At 37.8% G+C, this 27,031-nt stretch overlaps 1 protein-coding gene across 21 annotated transcripts in view; it reads right to left on the bottom strand.

Moving 5' to 3' along the window:
* Positions 1-27,031, bottom strand: part of SORBS2 (sorbin and SH3 domain containing 2) — a gene marked incomplete at both ends in the record, with an annotated part of 89,063 nt that overhangs the window by 37,103 nt on the left and 24,929 nt on the right. For 4 of the 21 annotated variants that reach the window (XM_079726485.1, XM_079726481.1, XM_079726478.1 and 1 more), the window contains 8 exons: positions 1,949-1,998; positions 6,220-6,276; positions 8,059-8,142; positions 8,834-8,992; positions 16,543-16,657; positions 19,342-19,531; positions 22,064-22,108; positions 22,814-22,880. In XM_079726485.1, coding sequence (XP_079582611.1) covers positions 1,949-1,998; positions 6,220-6,276; positions 8,059-8,142; positions 8,834-8,992; positions 16,543-16,657; positions 19,342-19,531; positions 22,064-22,108; positions 22,814-22,880 — 767 coding nt within the window. The remainder of the gene's footprint in view (positions 1-1,948; positions 1,999-6,219; positions 6,277-8,058; positions 8,143-8,833; positions 8,993-16,542; positions 16,658-19,341; positions 19,532-22,063; positions 22,109-22,813; positions 22,881-27,031) is intronic. The other 17 variants (XM_079726487.1, XM_079726488.1, XM_079726482.1 and 14 more) reach the window with 8 other exon arrangements.

The raw sequence follows: 27,031 nt of genomic DNA, 5'->3' as shown, positions 1-27,031 counted from the left end.
ATGTACCCTTTTTAGATTGGCTTCTTTCATTAGCAACGTGCTCTTAAGGTTCCTCCATGTCCTTTTGTCACTGGATAGCACATTTCTTTTTATTGTTGAATAATATTCCATTATATGGATGTACCACAGTTTGTTTATCCATTCACCTATTGAAGGACACCTTGGTTTGCTTCCAAGTTTTGGCAATTATGAATAAAGCTACTATAAACATTCATGTACAGGTTTTGTGTATGAACATAATCACCTTTTAAAGTAAAAATTCTCCTATTAGTGTAATATTTTGTTACTGACAATTCAGTGTTAAGATTTGTACCATACATCTTTTCTCTTTACAGAACAGTTGCAACAACATGAATATATCCAGAGGAGGGATGCCAAAATGGAGGAAAGGATTGGAAAAAAGAAGGAAATCTGGTAAGACCAATTTTTCTTACCTCGAACTTTCCCTATGGCTTTTCCTAATAATCTTAGCTTTAAAAAACTTACACTGCAATTCCAACATTTTTCTGTTTAAATAATGAATGACCAATAATCTGGTCATCAAATAAACTGTTAGAGTCCTTTTACCCAGTTGTATTAAAAGGTGTCGACAGTCTGTAAGGGCAGGGACTTTATATCATGGTTCTGGATCTGAGTGTAATATCATTTAAGACAAACATTAGTGAACGAATATCTACCTCACATAACATGCTGTCTGTCAAATCATTAGATAAAATTCCACCAACACCAGCAGCAACAGCACACCAGCTCCAATGAACCAGCAGTATGCTATTTGCTTTACTGTCATTATTGTCTTACACAGCATGCACAGCAACCGCTGAGCTATGTGCTGTTGTCACTGTTTTACAAATGAATAAATGTAACCTGCAAGCTTTGCAAGTATAGAGGTGGAGCCAGACCTCAGAATTTGTCTGCATTCTTCTAAAGAGGACGCCCATGTTCGCCTAGACCTGTTTTTGCTGTCATTATCCTGTCACATGAGTGTCTGTGTGTCTCTACGTAAATCCTTAGATCAGGTTAGAACTAACTAAAATTCAAACATTTTAGGTGCATACCTAATTGTAAAAGATATAAAAGAAGGGGCTCAGGGTGCTCCTTTCTCAGCGACATTAATGCTGTTGAATGGCACACATGAAACCAATGTACAAAGGACCCAGTTTACTTTTCCATTTATGTTGATAGAAATCTGTAGAAGGGCAAATTATTGTTATATAAATATTTGTTGTTGATGATATGATATGGCTGGGAGTTTGCATTATTCGTTATTGTCAGTCTACTGTGTCTGAACTTCTGTAATATTTTAAAAGTAAGAGTGATATTTAAAGCCTACGAACAGAACTTGCCTTGGTAGACTCTTAACACAGTTAGGACCTACAAGTTATTTTGGTTCGATTCTACTTTGTCCTTTGCCAACTGTGTAAACTTCGTATGTTATGGAGCCCAAGTTTCAGTTTACTAGAGATAAAATCTTAGGGATTGAGTATGTTTCTGTACTTAGAATGCCTGGTATATAGTAAGTTCTCATTTATCAGTTGTAACAGCATTCCTGATTTGTGTGGTCAGAGTATAATGAACAAACATATGTAGAACATAATTTATAAAATTTTTTCTAACTTATTACAGTTTTTTCAAATATATCATCACATCATCTAACAATATTGAAAATTAGATGTTTCTTATACTTATCTAAGGAGAAGAAAACTGGGTATGGAGGAGACAGGGAAGGCAAGAATTTCTCAGCCTGTAATGGAATCTAGAATTATTTTACTTAATTTTTATACATTCTTGAATATGGTCATATAAAATGATGCAGAAACAAGTTAAAACAACTTCATGAATTATGGTGCTTAAAATAAAGATGAGGGATACATACTTTTTCATTTCTATTTCACTGAAAAAGAAACCACTGGTATAGGATATCCTGGTTACATAATAATGAGACTCTTACCTAGTGGGTCTTTCCAGGCTCCTGTCTATAGAGGATTGATACAAGGAGGCCTGTTAAGATAGAAAGATAGTTCCATGAAAATTTTTACCATAGCAAAATTTTGTTTGTCCCTGGACATTATATTAGGTATCCTAAAAAGAATACTGTCAAAATTGAGGTTAAAAATACCATTTATTTTGGGCATAAAAATGTTTTCCCAAAGAGAAATCATGCAACCTAATCTCTACTTTCTTCTTATCTACTTCCTCTTCTGATATACAGTCATCTCTTGTGGTATCTTATGGGAATTGGTTCCAGGACCTCCCCAAGGATACCAAAATCTGAGGATGCTCAAGTCCCTCATATACAATGGCATACTATTTGCATATAACCTACCTACATCCTTGCATAAATTATCTCTAGATTACTTATAATACCTAATACAATGTAAATGCTATGGAAATAGTTGCTAGCATGGAAAATTCAAGTTTTGCTTTTTGGAAATTTCTGGAATTTTTTGGGGGGGAATATTTTTGTCCCTAAGTTGGTTGAATCTGTGAATGTGGAAACCACAGATATGGAGGGTCGACTGTACAGCACCGCTCTTCTCCGTGTAACTCAAAATATTCATAAATCAAACATTGCCTGAGGGGGAAAAAGAAAAATTAATAAACACTCCTTCATGTAGAAATAGACCATAAATAGAAATTTCTTACATAAAGGAATGGTTTGATGTTTAAAGAAATATTTGTAGTCTTTAATCCTTATAAAACATAACCTTCTTTATAAATTTTTGTCATGTTGCCAGGTGTTATTTTTATGTAGACATAAAATGTAAGCAGAACTTCTTTCATCTGTCAACATAGACATGACTTTTTAATAAAAACCACAGAATTTGGTTTGAAATTAAACTAGACTACCTGGTCCTTAAATCAGGTACAGATTTATATCTTTGAAATTAGTTATGTTCAGGGTTAGTTTAAAATAAATGATTTAATGAATCAAAATATAACCTTTTTTTAGAAAAGTGTACTTTTAACATTTTAGTCAGAAAATCAGCTCTCAGTTATCCATGATTTTAGGGACAAAGAAAAATAGATGATACAAATTGATAAATAATTCCAAATGCTTATTGTACACACCATTTTCATACTTCTTCATTCTAAACAATACAATGAAACAGATATTAAACAAAAATGTTAGATATGAATTTGAGATAAAAGTAGTTGTGGTATGATGTATGATGTCTAGGATGTATAGGGAAATGCCTACCAAGTATACACACACACACACACACACACACACACACACACACACACACAATCCCCCTTATGCATAACTCTAAAATTGCTTCTATTAACTAATATTTTCATTTTTACTGAATGAGAATGGAATTGCCCAAAAACAAACAAAAGCTTCTCTCTGCAAGAGAATATTACCCTCTCTTTTCTCTAGACAGAGAAAAGCATATTATAATACTTTTAGTTCCTGTAAAACATTTAGATTCTGAATTTCTCAATAAATATAAAGATAGAAAAAAATTGGTCTGCTAATCGGATAAGTTTACATGACTTTTTTTACTTGCTACTCTGAATTGGACACTGGAAAGGTGGAAAGATAAATACTAAATAAGAAGGATGGCAAACAAGTAAATAAATAAAACCAGACAATTATATTCTGACTTTGAAATATTAATTCTACATGTTTGCAGAAGAGCAACACCAAAGAGCCTCAGAGCACTGCCACCTGTGTGGCTCACAGCTTTCATGGGACATCCAACCACAAACCACAGTTGGCCATCAAAAAGTATCAATTGTGGAACACTCTTAGAATACCCCTAGAGTGATCAGAAATTTTGAATCACCAGCTAAATGATTTTGAATCATGAGCCTAAACAATACTGTAATATGAAATAAAACATAGTGTAAGAAGTGAAGGCTCTATACTGATAAATTAATTGTGTTTTAGACTTAGGCTAAGAAACTACAATTACTCCTCCTTGGGCTGGTTTCCACAACCTAAAATAAACTGAAACCAGTATTGTGATGGGTGTTCAAAGGAAAGGTTCAGTATTAAATTATAAGGAAACAATAAAAAATTTAGATAGATGACTAAGAGAAAACCTTGTATGAAAAGTATATGAATAGTACTCATTCTGAAATGGAAATTGTCTCCAGAAAGGAGGTAGCTATTTTGCCTATTATGATCTACTGAGTATTTACATATTACCATTATTTTAATACGCCTAAATGAAGGTCATTTTAATAAAATACAGACACTGAATTGCTCTTTCTGCTATGTGATCATGTGATTAAACTTTGCTTAAAAGTCCTTAATTGTTCCTTATTAATGCCAGCTTCTCACTTATATTTATGGATTAAAAAGTATGTTATTCATAGCATATAGTAGGCAATTGATAAATGGCAGCTAAGATAATGTCTAATCAGTTACAAATTTTACCAGAAATGTTTTACATAAGGTTATTAGAGACAGAATCCAGTACCTTATCAGAGGATTTTTTAACACTGAAAAACCATGATGTGAAGTTAATAATATAGTTAATATGCTATCAGAATATACAGCACCCCCTTCTCAATCCCTAAGAGATAATGCAATATCAGTTTACCATCAGCAAAGTGCTTCTTTATGTGATTTTTTTTGCCACTACCGTTAACATTACAGAATGCATAGAATTAAGTTTCTACTATTTTTATCCCGAGGATTATTGTGTAATGTTAATTATAGAAAAGTATTTCACAGAAATTAATGGGTAATAAGAAATAGTATTAAGTAAATAATTTGTTTCTAAAAGATTTGAGCTCTAAATATATCTTTTGGAATTGCTAAGAAGTATGGTATAAAGGAAATAGCACTGAAGTGAAGGTTAAGAGATCTGTTTTTTATTTTGAATTTGCCACCATATTATCATCGGATTTTGGACATATTTCTTAAAATAGTTGGACTCTACTTTTCTTGACTGAAAAATGAGTGAGTTAGATATGGTGATCTCTAACTCCATTTCAGTACTCAATGAACTAACTGTCTTAAAAATATCTTGGAAATATCTGACCAAGATATCTGAGAGAAATATCTGGCCAAATTGAATTCCAAAGTAAATTCTTTGGCTGTTCATATGTTGAAATGATACCCTTTCTTCAGATCTAGAGGTAACATGACACACAGAATAGAACTGCTTGTTGTATTTGATTTTCTTCAGATTATACACCTATCTACAGCAAATAAGCCTTTAGAAATGATTGAATTCAATAACCCAGAATGTTTCTGGTTACTCTATTTTACTTTTTATTTAATATATGAATATTTCAACACTTCTCTGTTTTAACATACACTGTGATGCATACCTCAGGGGAAATAATTTGGAATTGCAACTTGGTCTAGAAAGTTGGGTATTTCCTCCTGAGACTGTGCCTGCAATTCCAGTTGTCACCATCGTGTGTCAGTAGTATATCCTGCAGCATAGGTATTCTACTAGTTTTGTTTTCTAGTTGCACATATTTAACTGAGTTAAGACTTTTCAATGAAAATATTTATTTTTCATACTCTCTTTGACTAATTCAAATAACACTTTACATTGCCAGGCATAAATTTTTTTTTTTTAACCTATCAGATTGTCATGAGCATTCCTATACAGAGATGGAAAATGCATTTCATCTCATGTGCCAGTGATAATCTATTGGAGTGGCTGCCTGGATTATAGCATTGAGAAGGATTAGTAATGTCTGCCAAGGGTGTCTGACTGGGAGGTTGTGACATGTGTGCCAGTTATTTGTCAGCCCTATTCTTGATTTTATCTGATGCTAAAGTCCACAAATTGTATTTAGGAAAATGAAAGAATTAAAATAAGTTTTAGGAATATGTGAGGCATAAAAATCTGATTATCTAAGAATATAAACTGTTATTCTACACCTCCAAGCATGATGATAAAATGGCTCTGAAGAGATTTCCAGCAGTATTTTACTCAGTCTAATCAAATATATGCACTAACACTACTACTTTTGCTTTTTGATTATCACACTCCTGGATACCAGGATGCATTGAATAGTTCACCTGAAAGTAATGATCGGAATGATTCTTCACCTATGTTTCAGAAAGAGCCAACAATTTTGGTATAATTGATGTCTAAGCAATGATACTGGATACAATCTAGTGATGCAAAGACAGATTTTCAAAAACAGCTCAGACACTTTAGCGAACTGTAAAACACGGAAGTTTAGAATCACAGTAACAGGTCCTAAGAGAGAAATCTGAAAAAGAGAATAATTTGTTTTTACCTCATTGGAAACACCAGAAGAATGATCTTGAACATAGTCCAGAGCCTTTTTAGGAGGCTGGGTGTAGATGCACCACATAAGCAGAAGTGTAGAGATGGAATGGAGGAGAATCAATGGCAGCAAGGAATGAACATGTGGAAAAGGTGACAACAGTTAGAAATTGAGCGCTGACAGTATCAGATACACATATAGAGTGACATGAATGGAGCAAAATGGGTGTAGCCCAGGAGGAAGAGTGCGATGTTCGTAAATATTCTCAAGCACTGGGCAAAATTACTAGTGATTTGATTAGTATATTTATAAACTCATTTCATCAAATCAAAATTAGCATTCCTAGTCTCTAGCCACGGAGGAATGCAAGTTACATTTAAAAAAACACCAAAGGAGCAGGTGGATAGCATGCTGGTGAGTTTCCATGTGTGGCCTGAAAATGATTGTAGAAAAATGCTGATAATTTAGGTTCAAAACAGAAATTGGTCCTATCCCTATAAACTGTCTAATCAACAATAACAACACATATAAATTAAAGCTAGGGAATTTTTTTTCTCTAAAGTAAAATGCATTTATGTGAATACTTGGATTCAAATTAGGAAAAATATTCTTCCTATTAGTTATAGAAATTCTAAAAATATTATTTGGTTTATACTCATTTACAGTCACTTTTGATCCAGTTCAATAAGATACAATGAATCTAACCAAGTCTCCTTTGCATTTTAGGGGACAAAAGGGACTAACTACTATAACCATCTAGTATATAATATATGGTCAGTATATGACTGTATAAATCAGTCTATGACATGATAAAAGAAAGATTGTACTCTCTGATCTTTAATAAAACTTCTGTGCGGTGTATTCAGTATGTTCTTTAAGGGTTTAAAATTCAGAAACACCAGTGAGAGTATAAAAACTATGTAACTGACAGACATCAAATGCACTGCTGTCAGCAGCTACAATTCCCCAGTAAAACTCGAGTTAATAAAGGAAATTGCTATTTGAAGCTTGTTTTGATGCTTTATCCCAAACAGATTAAGCAGTTCTCGTAAGGTCCACCTTTGGTGGAGGTCTGGGGACTAGAGGAGTTGTGGTAGTTTTCAGTAGCAGGAGGAGAAATCAAGGTCCACAGGGTTTCCTCATTTTTCCTTTTCCTTATATCCCTAAGAGCAAATGAGACATTTTATAGTGGGGATATTCTGGCAGTATATTATAGTGGGGATTTGCCAGAAGTTTTTGTTTTTTTGATAGGTCTGAGTTTAACTTCTGACTCTGCCACTTAACTCTCTTGGGCAAATTACTTAACCCCTCTGGCCTCCGGCTTCTTACTGGACAGACATTGTGAGGGCTCAGATCATTAGTATGGAACCCAGCCCTCTCCAGGTGCTTGGTGATTCCTCAGCAAATAGGAGCTGTCATAACAGTAAGTTTTATTATTGTAAATTTCACAGTGCTTTTCTGATTGAGCTAGATCCAAATGGACTGTAAACAAATACAAATCTTCTATAAATCTGTAATAATTGTCTGACTATTCTAGGACAGATACTATCTCAACATTTTGAATCTGTAATCAATCAGATATAAAATAATCTAATGCATGATTTGGTGGGAAAGAAAAACTATATAGGAAGTGTCTGACATGTTTAAATGTTTGGTAGAGAAGTGAATGCGGGATAAGCTGTACCAAACTTGTGTGTGTAGAATATACTTTTTTCAGAGTATTTTTGGTGTACATAGTATTCAGCTTTTGTTCTCTAAATGACACCTATCTCTTCTGATAACGATATGTTTTATAAATCAAACAACATTCTCCTAATCGTTTTATATTAACAGTCTAGCCTCACTTACCGGGCGTCCAAACTCCAGTTCTGAAAAGAATTTATACCAGGGCTCATTTTCTAAATCTATGTCATCTGGATTTATGCGATCAGTCTGGAGCAGATGTGAAGGAAAAGGGAAGGAAAAGTCACACTGAGCTAAGTGAGGGCAACGCTGTGAGGCATGAAAAACACACACATTCGCACACAAACATGCATCAACTCTCACCCAACAAATCTCAGCCAGAGAGAACAAAGGAAGTAAAGTAAAATGGGCAAAATTAGGATATGAAGATAAGCTTTGATGGCATCACTTAGGCCCCTAGTTATTTTCTCCGCCATCATTTCTAGTTTTCTCCTTAGCTTGATGCATAAACTATGACAAACTCTCTGTGACAGTGAGATTGAGCATTGATAGCACAGCAGGATATTAAAACAGGCTCAACTCAGTCACCAAGTAGCTCTTCTGGGCGAGTCACTCCATCGCCCCTGCCCTCATTGGTCCCAGCGTGTAAGCCTGGAGTCAGCAGACAGTTCGCTCAGGTGCAGGCACTTGGAGAGCCTGGGGAAGGCAAGGGGTAACGTGGGAAGAGATACAAGGTGGGGGAGGAGTGAGAAGTGCTGGGAGACTGTTAGCGGGTTGTTTGGCATGAAGAACCCGGGGTCTCGGTGAGAAAGAAAAGGGCAGCAAGGTGGGGGTGATGGTGAGTAGCCAGCCTCTGATGATCTTCTTAGCCTCTGGGGACCAAGGGCTGCACCTGAACTTCCCGACGGCATGAGATAAGTTAAAGAAGGAAGGAGCTCACCCAGATGGGAGAGAGAGCCGGGGTGCACGCGCTTGGTGTGGGAATGCTGGTCCTGGGCGGAGGGGAGGGGCTACCAGTTACTTCTCCATATGGTGACAGAGAAATAGGCTTCCGGCCAGGGTCCCTTGGAACAGGTGTCGGAGTGGTTGAGAGAGGGGGCTGTAAGAAAAAGGGGTGAAGGAAAAACTGCTTCATTAGATGGAGGTTCTTGATGGAACCAAGAGGACACCAGCTAGCAGCACTTTGTGTCCTGCCTCACGTAAGGCAGGAGGAAACGTTCGGGAAAAGTAAAATGTCCCCAGGGTGTCAGATAATTTAAGAATGGTCCGGATCACTGAAAAGGCGTAAAGACAAGGAACCTTCACAAAGTGAAGAAAGGCCACGTTTTATGAGATACCCCGAGTATCACCTTCTACCGGTCCACCTCGAGCTAGAGAAATGGACCTGGGTGGAGTTAGGTTTTTCATATTACTGTGGTCGGTCAAGGTTGGGGAAGAGAGAGGGAGAAAATCCCACCCTGGTTTGGTTAACACTTTAGAGAAAAATTTTAAAAAAAAATCTTGTTTTTTGGTAATTGACTTACACCCCTCCACTGGTTTCTGAATGTCATATTTAAGATACAAAACCTAGGACTGTTAATACAAGCAGGTTGAGAAAATATATACATATTATATATATGCTTTAATAATAGAAAAAAAGACAGAGCATTTATTTTACCCAGTGATATTCTTAATGCTTTTAAATAATACATGCCTGACCAGATTCATTCAGGCCATTGATTTTACATTAAAAAGGGATGCTTAAAGTACTACATATGGGTTATGACTTCTTTGAGAATTTATTACATGACACTAATTAAGCGTGGAATGACTGGACAGTAATATTTTAAGTCAGGGGAAAAATAAAAAAACTCCAGTTCTCTAAAAGCCATTCATCTGGGCCAGGAGAGGACATATTCCAGGAGATATATGATGTGATCATGGCCTCAAAGCAGATCCGTATCATTCCCTTCCAGTTCCTAAAGAACTCAGGGACCTCCATGGAGTAACTAACTACATCTCAGCTCCAGAAGAAATGCTCTACAACCTTGTGATACTGGGTGCTTTGAGGTATGCCATATTCAAACAAAAGCCATTATTGGACATTAGCTTGTCCGAGTGTTTTGTTGGCCTGTTGCATTCCCAAAAGTTTTGTTAATAACACACAGTCTGTATTTAATAATCAATTATATCCAAAACCTTTTTAGAGATGTGCTTTTTATTTCAATATTTTATGAGATTATAATAGTAGTTACAGGTGGTGATAGAAAAGTTTGAGACATCATAACACAAGAGCGAAAGGGCCTATGGTATCCAGAATATGTGGTGACCGTAATGATAAAGGCCATGTAATAACCCTGTGACATGTTTACCGTGGAGCACTAGGGGATTAAAAACAGACTATGATAATAGTTGTGATGGTGTCAAAAAGCCTGTGTCTGGACAAGCACAGTATTGAGATTGTTCTGTTCTTTCTTTTAAAATATTATTCTCCTTTACTGTTATAATGTTATGGAGAACATCGTATAATTACTATGAGAAATGTTGCAGAAATTTTGAGATATATTCTCTTACTTAGTCAACATTATATTTGGTTTACATTTCAGAAGTAACAGTGAAATTGATAGAAAATATTCTGGTAATTACTTTACCATTTTCTGTTTAATTAAAAAATTTGTTTCAATTTATCTCTGGTTCAATAGTGCAAAAGTAGTAATTGAGATTCTGATAGTACTGAAATACTGTTTTTCTCCAATCATCATTTAGGTTGTAGCTGCAGTATGTAGGTATTTTGTGGAATAGTTTGGCTGGAGCTGATATTTAAGGTAGTTGACACTAGAGAGAATTTTCCAGTAATTTTGTTCTGTCTGTAGAGACCCAGGACTGCTTCCACAGGAAAACTAATCTTTGGCTTTTTCAAATCTCACTGTTTCTAATGTTATATCCTTAATAATATTATTAATTCTTGATTTTATAATCTCTGTTTTCATGTACAGTATTTTATTTTGCTAAGGGGAGATAGAAACTTCTCTTAGAGGAAACATTTGTTTAAAAAACATTTTGAACAGTAGAGGGCAGCAAATTTACTAGACAAATAAGTATATTTGGTTACAACTTCACTTTGATTTCCACCTTAAAAAATAGATACAACAAACAAATATACTAAATCCTGATTTATAGAAATCTATTTCTATGATAGACTATGGAAAAGGGAGCAGAATACCTACCACCCTGCACCCTACCTTGGAATGGCAACTTCCCATGAATTACGATTTTGTAGATTAAAACTTCAATTTATCGTCTCAATGGGCAACTGTCTAGAATTCATGCCAATAGAAATTAGAAGAGAAAACCCCCGCAAGGATAATTGGTAATTATCCATAACTTTGGAACTTAATGAAAGGCACATGCTTGAGCAGAGCCTCGATGGTAAAGAAATGGTAAGTGGCAGAACTAGAATTTTCTCTATGCCTTAGTTGACCTTTCGAATCCCTTTAGTCAGGCAACAATTAAATGTATTATGTAGCAATCTTGAGTCACTCTAAGGTACGCAGAGGCCTCACCAAAGTCAGTGATACACATTCAGATGGTCAGCCAACAGACAGACAGACATACTAATGATCTCACTAAATCAGCACTTTCCATGAGGGACTTGAAAGATTTTTAGTCATTCAACATGACTGTTAACATTCAGAAACTCATTTAGGAAGCATGATCATGCTCATAACAGACAACAAAAGAGCAGAGATACTGCTGCACCTCTTTCTGCCCTCTTTTGATCTCTTTTCATTTTGAAAAACTCAGCACACCTGGGCGGGCTTACAACAAACACCGGGTCCTGAGCTCAAGAGGAAGTTAAGAAAACATAAAATTATAAATCACACACAATTCTTATTTAAAGGTAACCTATTTTTGAAGTTTTGTTTTCTACAGTTTAAAAGCATTTTGTTGCTTTTCAGGTTATAAAAATTCTACTGTTCTCAGAATCCTTATTGCGGGCATGGGATTTCTATGTGCTGTTCTGAACAGAAAAATTGCCAACATCATTTGGTCCTTTATAACTTATGCTCATTAGATTTTTAACCTTTAATGACATTGGCTACTGTGTTTTATATTTATTGAGATACCACAGTAAATGCTCTACACATTGTTAGTTGGAATAATTTTTTACGGTTCAAACCAACAGATGAAAGTCTCAGACTTTTTATAGCTTAAGCTTTAAGTGACAGTCTTCACTGCTAAAGAAGCTTAAGTTTACTGAGGGTTTAAATTGCATTTCAACTCTGCCCTGTGTTTTCAATGCTTTTTCTTTCACTTTTACCATTATGTGCAGGTTTAGTTATTGTAGAGGAAGATAACATCTCCCCATTATTTTCTGTTTTCAAGCATAAAGGTGTCCTAAATAAGTGCTTAATTGAATTTATATTATTTTATTTTAATGTGGTTCACCTATAAACATATCCAACCCAGATGGGATGTAGAATTTTTATTAATATAATCCAAGCAGAGAGTTTGCATGATTGTCTCATGGAATACATTGTGGTTCAAATCAGTTTAAGATAAATTCCTGGTGATGGCAAAGTATTTTTCTAGATCAAACATTTGGCCCATTTAGTCATCATTTCTAAATTTATAGTCAAATGAGCATCTAGGCACTTCAAAAATTGTATTCATTTTTACTTTCCTGTCAAAGAATATAAATGCCTATTCCATTGATTTCTAAGGAAGAGGAGGATCCTTTTGGCCAGGGTCGGGGGAGAACTTCTCTTCCTCTACCTCCTTTGTATGCTAGGGAATCGTGGAATTCGGGAACCACAGTTACTAATAGCAGTGTGTGGAGTTCCCCGTGTGTGCTTTGATGGAGACCCATGGTGCCTTTTGTCACTAGAAATGTACAGACTTCACGGATAAGCAAGAGAAAAGGATTAGGTCCCACCAACTTTACCCACTAACTGCAAGGGTAAAACCTATACTCATTCCCTTACTATTAATTCAGTGTGTATTCACTGAACACCTACCATGTGCCAGGCATTGCGCTAGATGCTGGGGATTCGAGTGGTGCACCAGACGGGGTCCCTGCCTTCAAGGAGCTTAAAGTCTAGTGAGGGACACAGACAAGTAAACAGGCCATTACAATTCAGGGTGGTGAGGGGTAATGCAGTGTGCTGTAGGGGGGCTCACAGCAGGGGAAGCTTGGCCCCAGTAGTGTCCAGTAGTCGGGATGGTGCCCTGGGGGAAGTGAGACAGGCCAAGGAGGAGATGGGATTTTCCACAGGAAGAAAGAGATGGTGGAGAGAGCATTCCTGGCAGAGACACAGCCTGTGCAACGGTCCGGGGGGGAAGATTGAGAGCTCTCTGTGGAGCTGGAACATGGTGAGTGAAGCAGGAAAGGCAGGAAGATACTTGAGGCTGGAGAGGTCAAAATGTGGGCCAAACCACAAGGTTTTTTGTATATTCCATGAAGGAACTTGGATTTTGCTCTAAGGACACTTGAGAGCTGGGAGAAAGTTTTGAGCAGGAGGTTTTCTAAGATTGCCTTAGCGGTGGTGTGGAGACTAGATTGGAGAATTAGGGGAAAGAGTTAGTGGCTGTCATTCTAATACAGGCAATGAACAATTGTGGACCAGAAGAGAGGAGTGGCTGTGGCATTTCTCCTGGAAGGCAGGACTTCGAGATGGCTGGGGAGAGGGGAATCCGAGATGACACTGGGAAAACTGGGCAGACGATGGCATCATCTTGGAATTCACAAGAGCAACAGAGAATAACCCAGTGGCGGTGTATAATTTACAGACCTTAAAGATGAAAAGAGCAAAGGAATGCTCACAGACCGTCTTGGAGGAAAAAGACATGAGAGTGCCTAAGTCTTGCGGTCCTTACGTGTTGTCCACATGCTGTTCCATCACCCTTATTTAGCAAACCTGCTTTCTATCCTCTCTCTCGTGTGTGTCCAAGACACTCTCGAATCTTACGTAAACTCTATCAAGATACAGCCACTCTCTGCGACAGCACCATGCCCTGAGCCCTTTGTTTCTGTTTTTCTGATTTAGAGAGGCAGCTGGAAAAGAAAAAGATAATAGTCGAGTCCTGTAATAAAAGCCTGGCCAAAATGATAAAGATGATTAGCTCAAATCATTTTGCATAAGGCTGGCCCTCAGCAAAATGGTTTAGGAGGGATAAACATTTTGGTTCTTTCCATTTCTTCATAAGATCTCCATTTTCATTTCCTTCCAAGCTTCTAGGTTCCTTCCACTGCTCCTTTCCTGCGGCAGCAGAGACCCATCCATACCCAAATCTTCAGCCATACCCACATTCCAGATCTTTCCATTCTTCTTGGAGCTAGTTAAGTATACTGGTCTTGTGTCCTAACTACTCAGGGCCCAGGTTTCTGGTAAAATAAATCCAGTACACTAATTTATTATAAATGAACAAATAAACTAATTTATACTGCAAAATAATTAAATAATCAAATACTCTAATTAAGGTGATAATGGCTACCAGCTAAATGTGTTTTCGGTTTAGCTAATCCTGGATGTGCAGCAGTAGGGTTGTAATTAAGTGCACCAGGCATGAGTCTGCCTGGGCTCAACTTCCAGGTCCAGCACTCACCAGCCACGGGAACCTGAGCAACGTTACTTAAAATGTGCTCAGTCTCTCTATCTGTAAAATGGGAATTACATACATGTACTTCACTGGGTTGTTGGGATCATTATATGATATAAGGCATAAATTACTAATTATAAGGCTTGACACATAAGTAAGTGCTCAGTAAGGAGCTACAACTACTGCTATTGCTGCTGTTATTATTATTGCTTTTTTTTTTTTCCCGGTACGCGTGCCTCTCACTGCTGTGGCCCCTCCCGCCGCGGAGCACAGGCTCCGGACGCGCAGGCTCAGCGGCCATGGCTCACGGGCCCAGCCTTCAAAGCTTTAACCCAAAGACATGAGTAAAGTGGAAATTTCAGCCACAATGACAGGGCCTGTGAATAAGCTCTTGATGGAGCGAATTCATTTGGTGTGTCTCCATTTTAACCATACAGGACATGGTCTACTTCTCACAAATGTGGCGCTACTCTGCATGTTAATTAAATGATAGACTCCAAGTTCCTTGAGGTAGAGACTATGTTTTGCTCACTGCCGTGTCCCTCACACGTAGTACGATGCCTGGCACATAGGTGGGGCTTCACGGGTTTTGCTGCATGAGTAAATACCAGAAATATCCTGACGGGATTGCTTCCAAAATCAATCCTGTTTCCTGACATCACAGCTACAAAAGCATTCCAGGACAGTGACAACCCCCAGCATCCTAAGAGTCTCAGACATTGTTAGAATGATCATTAATGTTTCGTTATTTACGTTTAAATTTGAGACTCATTATTTTGCATGATTATTTTGTGATTTTAAATTTTATGCAATGGTGATATCATGGTTCACCCAGTTCTCATCTTAGAAATTTCAGAGATCATGATATCCAGTCATATAACTTAGTGAATGGGTTATATGTTTGCAATGGAACCTGCAGTTCGGTGGTGTTCCTTTTTTTTTCTTTCAGTTTTTCTGGTAAAGTCCTGTTACTCTAAAAGATATGAGTTATTTGAAGAAAGGCAAAGAAGGCTTAGAAAAATATCCTGTATGAATTATGTGATTATAAGGTTTTTGAACATGTTTCTCAAGAACATAATCATAAGTACAGGGTTTCAAAAACTAAATCAAGGACACTTATTTTGGGTGTGGTGAGCAACGGTTTCTAATCAAATTTCAGGGCTGGCCTTATGTTATATATAATAATGTGGTTTCTTGGATACTCTTAAAGACACTAACAAAGAAAACTCTCTTTTTCCTGTTCACTGACACCTAAAATTCTTTTAAGACAAAGACAAGAGCAAATCGCAGCCAGGTTTTGATAGAGGGGATGCAGAGGAATTATAGAATTTCAAAGAGATCCTGAAGGCATTGGTCCAGGGGAGAAAGTGAGGACTGGGGGAATCAAAACAAAAGAGGGCCAAGGAAGAGCCTATTTGTTCAATTGTACTTTGAGGAGGCAAGTGGTTATTTACAACTTTCTATGTCTTTTCCTTTGCATGTAATTAAAATATATAATTGGGAAAAACACTGCAAAGTTATATGTAATCTTGATCCATTAGATTGACAATCAGTCAGGAAACTTGAGGCTTGGTAACCTGAGGGAGATTTAATAAGAATCAATTAAAACAACTTGTTATAACAAAGGACATTTGGAAAATTTCCCTTTAAGCCAAAGAAATATTAAGAAACCAAAATGGAAACCAAGGGATGGAACTGCCTGGTCCATTTGTATCAGAGAGAATGAATGATTGTTCTCATTAGCAATGTAGACTGGCAATTCAGTGCTGCATTTGAGAGTTGTTCTTTTTCTTTTTTTAAAAATTAAACTCAGGATCACGATTAGGCACATTTATAGTTACATGAGAATGAGTCCTATATTTGATGAGTAGGGACAATATAGAGACTGTATCTTTAATTCTGAGATAAGATACACAAATCATGATACAAAATAAACATGATTTCTAAATAATGCCAAATAAATAAATTACCTTTGTGATTAAAAAATTGCTAAACGGTATGAAATTCAGGTTTATTTGGGAACCCAGGAAACCTAGAGAACTGGCGTTCTGTTTAATGACAAGTGCTTACTGGTCTTTCGTGCTGCAGAATGGATGACTTCCCAGGTTCATATTCAAAAATACTCCTTGGCTCAGAACGAAATTTCCTTGTGTCCACTTTTCTGTCTGGAGGGTCCCAGTCATGCCTAGAAATCAACAACAAATTACATATTAAAATAATTCTCTGTGCTTAAAACTGTTGTATAAAACCACTGATTATCTGTTTTCAAAGCTAATTTTACTATAGACTTTTTTTTTAAACCGTCTCAGGATAAAATGTTAATATGCAAAAAAAATACCGCATTTGTGTTCTGTTTTTCGTAAATGATTTAAAGAAAGCCATTTCTTTGATTTCCTATTATATTTTCCTCTACTTCTTTTCATACAAGGACTATTCTCCTGTTGGCTCAATAACTCACATGAGGGGTTTGTATTGATAGAAATGCAGCCAGTTAGCTGCTGGTGAACTCTGGGGTCACAAATGGCAGCTGTGTATTTTTGTGTTTAGAGGAAGTGGCGGTTATGCTCCATTAAGTTATGTGAGTTTATCCCATCACTCTGTGACCTGGCGTCCTTCATCCGAAGTGACAAGGAGTAATGTACACATCATGTTTGATCTTGTTTATCTTGCAAGTGGCATCATAGTTTGTCTGTGAAAAGTGCAAAAGTATCACTTGGGCTGCCATCCATAAGAGCAAGTTGTATGGCAGCGGAGACCCTCCATGGTTTTACCCTTGAAAAACCAGAGGCTGGCATCTATTCCATCGCATAGGAGACCCTGGAATCAGCTCTTTTTCCTGAACTAATATCCTTCAAGAGGCAGGCAAAGAGGGACTTCAAAAGTAAAGCTTTTCTAGGTAGCTGAGGCTGAAGAAGGCTTCCTTTGGGAGGATCACATTTGAGGAAGAAGGATTTTCTGACTGTAGATGGAGGCAATTCTTTTGGTTTTTTCCTTTTTAAAAAAAAATTTTTTTTTAATTTATTTGGCTGCGTCGGGTCTTAGTTGTGGCATGCGGGATCTTTGTTACCTGTGAGGGATCTTTGTTGCAGCATGCGGGATCTTTAGTTGTGGCATGTGAACTTCATAGCTGTGCATGTCGGATCTAGTTCCCCGACCAGGGATTGAACCCGGGCCCCCTGCATTGGGAGCTCGGAGTCTTAGCCACTGGACCACCAGGAAAGTCCCATGGTGGGGGCAGCTCTGACCCATAGAGTGGGATGAAATTCTGACTCCGTGCATGTTGGAAATAGAAGTTTCTACAAGACAGGAGAATTAGGGGCAGGCAGGTCCTGGCTTTTTAGTAAATTGATGAGCAATATTCAGCAGACGTACTTTGAGCATCACATGAGACAATGTATATGAAAACATTGTAGAAAATTTTAAGGGATTATCATGTTTCTCAATGAAAGATTTATTTTTACTAGACATATAGGACAAAATGCATTTAAATCTGAGTTCATTTTGGTTCTTTTTTTATGGCAGAGATAGCATTTTGTGTCTAGACAATTATTTCTCAAATTTAAGACATAACACCTATAAACACATAATCATCATGAGGAGACAGGCATTAAAATAAGAACTCTTCACACATAATGTATGTCTATCTTTGTGGTATCTTATACCCTATATGATCATCAGTTACTTTTAACGGTACAACAAGGTGTGGAATATAATATTTCTGGGATGGGTATGATAGATGGATGCTTAATAACCATATTAATACTGAATAATCCTTATATTCTTATTTATTATTGCTGGTATAGCATGAACTATGGCTTTAGTTAGAGCTGAGTGTGAATCCCGGCTTGGACATACTAGCTGCGTGAGCTGAGCAACTTACTTTAATTTTCAAAACCACAGCTTTTTTTTTTTTTTCCTCTCTCTAAAATGGGTTTAAAATAGAACATATCTCATTGGGTTGTTCTCAGAATTAAGTAATATAATACAGGAAAAGTGCTTAGATTAGTGGCTCATAGTGAGGTCTCAATGAAGGTTACCTATAAGTGGTACTATTAGTCATTATCCTAATAAAAATGGCCCAATAGGGCTTCCCTGGTGGCGCAGTGGTTGAGAGTCCGCCTGCCAATGCAGGGGACACGGGTTCGTGCCCCGGTCCGGGAAGATCCCACATGCCGCGGAGCAGCTGGGCCCGTGAGCCATGGCCGCTGAGCCTGTGCGTCCGGAGCCTGTGCTCCGCAACGGGAGAGGCCACAACAGTGAGAGGCCCGCGTACTGCAAAAAAAAAAAAAAAAAAAAAAAAAAAAATGGCCCAATAGAAGTGTGTTTATAAATTTTTATTTTTGTTTGAATAGTTTCTATAAAAATATTTCAGTGGGGAAATTAAAATTAGTGTGTGGAAATGAGTCACAGGTAGACACATTAACTAATGCCTTACTTATGATTTATGAATAACCTTTTCTGTTTTCAAAAAGATACTTTTGTGATCAGAGGGGAAATTTTAAATCATTAATAGTCCTAGTCCTCAGATTTCAAATCTGAGGAAACTGGAAATTAACTGCATAGTCTCTGACCTGCTATGCCAAAGGGAGTGTCAATTATTTCTATTTATTTGTCTCATATGCATTTATTGATCAAAGAGTGGAGATGACGCTCAGTTACTTCAAGTCTAACTCAGGTGACCCTGATATTATGAACCAATATTGTGAAAGTGTTTGCTACACTCTTGATAGGGGAGGTGAACATGGCACCTTTATAAGACTGTACATATACTATCTCAGAAAGGTAAGCACTGATTCTTCTGCTGCATGCCCTGTGGGCTTATTTTTATCCTAAGCTAAATACAGGACACTTCAGGGGAAAATGCCTTACTTTTCTGTTGAAGACCGATCTCTTGGTCGAAGTGGTGGGACTGGAGGAGGAACGTGCGGGGGAGGGACAGGAGAGGAAGCATCCTTAAAGGCATCAGTGCCATTGTCGGAGTGGCTTTTGGAGAGGGGTCTGTAGGTCTGGGTCTTGGCAGCAGGATGTGACTGAGCTCTGTAGGGTGAGTTGTACAGGCCTATCAGGAAACACAACACAGCAAAACAAAAACAGAACAGAAACAAATAACATTTTTAAAGTGCATTACATTATTTATACCCCACAAAAATATCCCATGATTTTACCAAGATTATTATCAGTAAACATATTCACAATGCATGCATTGGATGGTATGCTCTTGATTTATTAATATTATTAATTTATTAATCATTATTAATTAATTAATGGATTGAATACACGAGCAGTTGGTTACAGTGAATCCTCATCAATTATTATGGAATTAGTAATAATTCCAACTGGTACTAGAAACAAACTTACAGATACTTAGCAAATTTTCTCGTGGATAATGTAAACTAATAACATAGTTAAGATTTTAGAAGAAGATTAAAAATACTTAATAGAACTGTTTCCAAATATCTTCTATTACTTTAAAAGCTCTGATTTGCATATGCTAATTGACATGTTAATTGCAATCAAACAAAATATTGAGCAAGTTAAATACATGCGGTGCAAGGCATAAGGAAACATCAACTCTCAGTGAGCTTATAGCACATCTGGGGAAAAGAGACATGATTAGAATTATGATTGAAAATAATTGGTAGCATATGATAAAAGCCACATGAGGAAAACATATTTTAGGCATTAAAGATTTTAGAAGGTGGTGATTGGTCGGAGAAGATATCACAGAACTGATGACACTAGAGTGAGCCCTGAAGGATTGGTTTGGGTGGGTCGGGGAAGAGGAGATGGCAGAGGAAAAAAAGCATCAGAAAGTGCAAGGCATAGAACAGCGCGATGTAAGGTTAGTAGGAGGGGAAGAGACTAATCAGAGTTTCTTTGTCTACCGATTAAATGGTAAAACTCTAAAGGGCCCTGCAAGTTTATATGTAACTACCGTTCAATTGACTAATTCTAATGGATGCAAACTTCAATATGAAAAATAATTATAGAAATTCTGAACTTCCTGCCACCTCAATCTTTTGAGCTAAGTCTATTTTCATTCATCTGCTTCTCCTGAAGTTCCATGCAAATTGGCTATGACAGATGAGACAGTGTCTGCACTTTTGTTTTGCCTCAGTGCTACAGTCAGACTTCAACTTGAGTGCTTGTTCAGAACGAAACAGCAGACCCAAAATGGAGTTGCTCATGCTAAGCCCCACAGCACCAAACCGAGACTTAACTTAGTTACAGTTTTGACTCTGCCAGAAATGGAATCTTCAAGCAGTCCATCAGGAATGGCCTGGCCAGCACGAGTTAGATACTCTGCCTGACAGCCCCCTGCCCTCCCCTCGGGGGAAAGGGACCTTGCAGTAACCCACCCGCTGTTTTTCTTAGTCTAACTTCCCTGTTCCTGCTCCCTTCTGCCTATTGAAAGCCTTTTGTTTTGTTCAGCTCCTCGGAGCTCCTTTCTATCTGCTAGATTGGATGCTGCCTGATTCATGAATCGTTTAATAAAGCCAAGAAGATCTTTAAAATTTTCTCAGTTGAATTTTGCATTTTAACAAGCTAAACACAGCAGAGGAGTTAGGAGAACCTGAGACCAGGAATAAAAGTTGAGGGAATCCTAGCAGGCCACCTGCTATCATCTGGAAGAGCAGGACTGAAAACCAGATTCTTGCAGCTTGCTGAGCTTGTTCTGCTTGTTTTTTTCCCTTACTTGTCGTCGGACACTAGTAGCAGAATCCTCAACAGTGAAAAGGCCTGAGTGCTGGCCTTCAGGCCTCATGGAGGGGACAACCTCATCCAGTTTGGGGGTGTGGCTGGCAAGGGGACCTTGATGGGAGGCTGCAGCTGCTGAATGGGACGTGGGCCTTGGAGACTGCTCTACAGAAGGGAATAACAGGCACTGTGCAATCGTCCTGAGCCTGGGGCCGGGAAGTGACAGGCGGCCCCGTGTGGGGTCCCCTGATGTGACATTTAGGAGAAAGCGATGATGGAAACATTTTTCAGGGGTCCCTCACTCCAGCCTGCAACCATTTCACAAGATACCAACTCACTCAAGTTCAAGTGGAAATGCCCGGAATTGAAGTCGATCCATTATGACCGCTGGCAACTCTGAGTCAGAAAAGTGGTCCAGCCAACTGGGATGTTTAAAAATCCTTCAATGAATGATTGCATTTGGAGCAAAAGCATGGACAGGGTCACAAAATACTTTGCTTGACTTGTTTTTGGGGAAGTGTATCTGAAAGATCTTACGCAATTGTAATCATTCTCTCTACTGATAAAAGGAGATCTTTATCTTATTTTGTACCCCCTGTTACAGTATGTTCTTTCCTGCTGTCCTTCACACTTTGGTTAAACATTCCTGAAGCCGAGAATAAACTAACAGTGGGGATGAAGGAGGTAAAATAGTATTAGTTCTCATTTCCATGAGAAAAGATCAAATCTTTCTTTATACATGCTGAGAAAAGAAAAAAAAAGCATCTTCCTAATTGTAGAGACTGAAATCGTGCACTCAGAGTGGTAAAAAAAAAAAAAAAAGTGACTGGGAAGTTCTTCCAAGCATGGGAGGGCACAGTGTAGTCATGGCAAGCAAGGAAACCCATCCTACCTGCATTATATGTATAAGGAGTATTATACATGTCTGTGTCATCATCTAGAAAATGAAACATAAATATTATGGTAATACAGATTGGTCACCACATCCTAACAAGATAGCAGAACTTCAGAGAAACAACAGATTTGTTAGAAAACCAACACATTTTGCCTAGTTCATAAAACCATTTTTAAATTTTCAAATATTATGGGTTTTTTTTTTTTTTTTTTTTTTTTTTTGCTGGGCCTTTGCAAATTGACTTCTCTGGGCTGTTAACAGGTTTGCTCTGCTGCCCACTTCACAGCATACAGATATCAGTCCCTCTTCCTCCTTTCCACCCGTCCTGGATCATGAATTTCCTTTAGTAAGTGCTTTAAAGATCCCTTGTCAACTCTGTGAGACCCAGCTACAGTCACTGTCTTGATATGGGGCAGATACACGTGGACAGAAGAATAATGCGTCTGTTTAAGCAGATAATACACCAGGCCAGTTTATACTGTGGATAGGGAAGGATGGAGGCATAAGGCCAGAGCCCCTGGCACTACTCCAAGGGCTACCTTCTAAGAGGCTTCCTGGCAGCTCAAGGGTGAAGCAGGAGTGCAGGTGTCTGGGAGTTGAGGGGTGATCTAAGAATAAGAAGTGTTGAAAAGAAGGGAGGGCCATGAAGTTTGCTGGGGTCTTGACAGTTTGTGTGAACCAGAACTACACAAAAGAGTATACATCCTTCAGCCCACAAGGACCTGATCAGAGAACAGAACTACATACCCGGCTTGTGCACCATGTGGATTTGCTTAAACATGGTCTTGTACCAGTCCTTTGGCCTGTCAACTGTCTGTAAAAGAAAATGTCCAACAGTTACAAAACTGGTTCCAAATAAACATTGTTCCTCTTTGTATATTATATTTTTTTAAATAGCAGATGTCTGTTCTGACTCTTTACTATGTCATGATGACATATCAGTCGTTTATCCAGGGATACATGCAATTTGTAAATATATTACCCTTTGTTTGAGTGGAGGCTGAGTTGGAATGTTATACGCTATGGTTTTATTTCTTCCAGGTCACAGCTGTGCCCAGCCCTAGATAGTTGATATTTGTGCAAGCTTATGTATATAAAATTAACTGAATAGAAGTTATACTGTTGTAATTGTTTGCTTTGCTCCTTTTGGTGATAATTATCATTATCCATAATAACTTGTTAGTGAGTATAGTGTTCAAGACATTATTTTAAAAATTAACTAGGGAATATATATATATATATATATTTTTTTTTTGCGGTATGTGGGCCTCTCACTGTTGTGGCCTCTCCCGTTGCGGAGCACAGGCTCCGGACGCGCAGGCTCAGCGGCCACGGCCCACAGGCCCAGCCGCTCCGCCGCATGTGGGATCCTCCCGGACCGGGGCACGAACCCGTGTCCCCTGCATCGGCAGGCGGACTCTCAACCACTGCGCCACCAGGGAAGCCCACTAGGGAATATTTTGGACTCGAATTGTATTCTGATCATCGGCTTAGAATTAAAGAAATAAAAATTTGGTATTTACTAGTCTAAGTTACTAAAATATTGACTATAGTAAACAATCTAGTGTCCTAGAGCAAGTCACAAAATATAGATATTGTTTCAAAATTTCTTTAACGTGATAATAAAATGTTGGCAACATTTGCTGTGCTAAACTGTAAGTTCCTTAAAAGCAGAAGCTCCTTATCCACCCCGCTTTTGACATAATATAAATAGTAGGCTGCAGTGGAAAGCTGAGATTAATGTCAGATCAACCTAGATTCAAATCTTAGTTCCTTTCATGACTGTTTAATACTTCCAAGCAATAAGAATTTGGGCAAGTGAGGTAACCTTTTAGGGCCTCAGTTTTCTCTTCTCTAAGATGAAATAATTATATCCACATCGTAGAATTGTTACGGAAATGAAAGAGACAGTGTATACAAAAAGACCTAGAACAATGCCTAGAATATAAGAAATGCTCAATAAATCATAACAGTAGGAAACCTCAGATATTTACAGGATAAAACAATGAATGAATCCAGGTTATTGGATGGAAGTCTACCTAATTGTATACCTGTGAAAGTGGACATAGGCCTTTTTAATCATAATTCAAGATTTTGCTTGGAGTGTCTTCATTTTAACTCTTCCAGGGTTATTCTGGTAAGAAACTTGACCATTCTATATATAGTGACTAAATATACAGATTTTTCGAGGCAGTTCTCTTCATAGAAAATATTCTGTTAGGAAGGCCACAAAAGTATTCTTGTATTTGTTAGACTGAGCTTTGGTGTAGATTTTACATCCTGATTTTTCTTTCCAATGTGGTCATCGTGTTTTCCATCTGGAAACTGAGGGTTTTGTGCTGTATCTAGACTTATTTTGATGTCTAAGAATATATGATTCTGGTAATCACCACAAATACAGAGTAACATCAAGGGCTAATTGACTTTGTTGGGAATCACTTCTTCACTCATTCTAGGCTCTTTCTACAATGGAAACATTGAGTGGATCACTGGTGGACTTTATACTCAAATGGTGGGAGCTGGTGGGAGAGGCAGTGATAAAACAAGAGTCTAGCTGTTATTTGCTGGGTTAAACAAAGTACATGAACATGTATCTTTAAGGGACATTTACTTTCATAAAAGATGGATTTCTTTTTCATTAAGCTTTAATTCCTTTGCAGTCTTTAGCAATAAAAAATAAGACATAATTTTGTGTAAAAATGTTCCCCAGCCATACCTGGACACAACCAATGGCAATGAGGAAGCTGAATAAGTGAGTTATATCGCTGTATATGGCAATGCATCCTGACAGACAGGAGTTTTTCCTTCACTTGCTGGAGGGCACATATCCGGCAGGACCTCTGTTGTGCCATCTGCTAGCTTTATATGGTGAGCACAGAGATGCCAGGAAATGCCCAGGTTGCTTGGCAAAGAGGAACGTGAAACTGATAAATGGGAATACTAAAACTCTATGTCCCTTTCTAAAAGAAGTCCTCTAAGCATTTAAAGTCCCTTTTATAAATGCCACCATGTAGGTTGTTATGGCAAACATTGAGATTAGGTAAACGGAAGTCTACTCAAATTTCAGGAAGTTTACTTGTGTATTTGTTCTTCAAAATGATTTTGCATGGACAGTAACTACTAGTAAATCACTATTTGGTTGTTTTCTATAACTTGGCTGAATAAACCTGAAGTTTTACACTCCTGTAGTTTACAAAACATCAGAACTCTACATTGATTTATCGTGCAGAGATTTCCAAAAAGGGAAAAGACACATATTTTCTACAGTTTTGGTGATAATTATCATTATCCATAATAACTTGTTAGTGAGTATATTGTTCAAGACATTATTTTAAAAATTAACTAGGGAATATTTTGGACTCGAATTGTATTCTGATCATCAGCTTAGAATTAGAGAAATAAAAATTTGATATTGGGCTTCCCTGGTGGCGCAGTGGTTGAGAGTCCGCCTGCTGATGCAGGGGACACGGATTCGTGCCCTGGTCCGGGAAGATCCCACATGCCGCGGAGCGGCTGGGCCCGTGGGCCATGGATGCTGAGCCTGCGCGTCCGGAGCCTGTGATCCGCAACGGGAGAGGCCACAGCAGTGAGAGGCCCGCGTACCACAAAAAAAAAAAAAAAAAAAAAAATTTGGTATTTACTAGTCTAAGTTACTAATATACTGACTATAGTAAACAATCTAGTGTACTAGAGCAAGTCACAAAATATAGATATTGTTTCAAAATTTCTTTAATGTGATAATAAAATGTTGGCAACATTTGCTGTGCTAAACTGTAAGTTCCTTAAAAGCAGAAGCTCCTTATCCACCCCTCTTTTGACATAATATAAACAGTAGGCTGCAGTGGAAAGCTGAGATTAATGTCAGATCAACCTAGATTCAAATCTTAGTTCCTTTCATTACTGCTTAATACTTCCAAGCAATAAGAATGTACACCAGTATACATTATTCTATTCTATTTTTGCCCCTTTCCAGCTTGGAAAAGACTCAAACGGTGTTATATTTGAACTAGAAGGAAAGAATCTTACATTTCACTTAACTACTCGCCTTAATTACACAGTCTCGTGGTATCTGAACCCTAGCGGTTTTTGTTGTTGTTATTTTTAAGGATGGCAGTAAAAGGCTAACATAGACGTCCCAGGTCGCATGAGAGAGGGCAGTCTGGGGAGCTGCTTCCCTTTCTGCAGATAGCTCAAAGGTACATTTGGTTAATTCTTGGCTTTCTAGAGTTTCCATGTTACTTTTTGAAATTGTTTCCTTGGTCTCTGCTGGTTGTCTAATATGAGACTCTGAGATGACACACTGGGACAGTACTGCCTTTGGTGTGTACACTGAGCAGAAAGCCCCTGTGAAGCAATGTAAGTCTGATAATCATTACTTTCTATGTGGATGAGAAAGAAAAACAGCCTTGGAGATTCTTGGCCTGCCGTGGCTCAGACATGGCGAGACTCCACATTTATAAACACAGCTATACTTGGGGATGTGCTCTGTGGGGCTGACAGATAAGAAATGTGAATGAGTCTTCAGACCTGTGTCTTCTCTGTAAACTTTGAACAGTCTACATAAGAGCACAGCTGTACATAAAAATGCTGGTTCCTTATAAGGAACTTCTGAGTTGCTTATATTTTTATTTTCTATTTTATAGAGGGGGAACTTGCATTGAATGTCTAGTATCTGTGTTTGTTTATGCATATCTCAACATGCTTTTGATTTGGCAGTAGATTAAAAATATATAAATTTTTAATATTTCTTGATTTTTCACTAACCATCTATAACATCTCAGTTTTTTCCTTTAAAACGTAAAAAGCAAGGTCTTGCTATTTAAGAAAATCATATCTTACAGATAAAGACAGTTCCAGCTTTGCATGTCCATTTATGTCTATCATATATTGACTTAAAAACATAACTAGAGGTCTCAGATAAAATCAGACAATCTATAACTACACAGAATCAGGGATCTCCTAATT

The sequence above is a fragment of the Hyperoodon ampullatus genome (genome assembly GCF_949752795.1).
Source record: "Hyperoodon ampullatus genome assembly, chromosome: 20".
Classification (NCBI taxonomy): domain Eukaryota; kingdom Metazoa; phylum Chordata; class Mammalia; order Artiodactyla; family Ziphiidae; genus Hyperoodon; species Hyperoodon ampullatus.
Note: the sequence above shows the minus strand (reverse complement) of the source record. Positions and strands in the feature narration are given on the sequence as shown.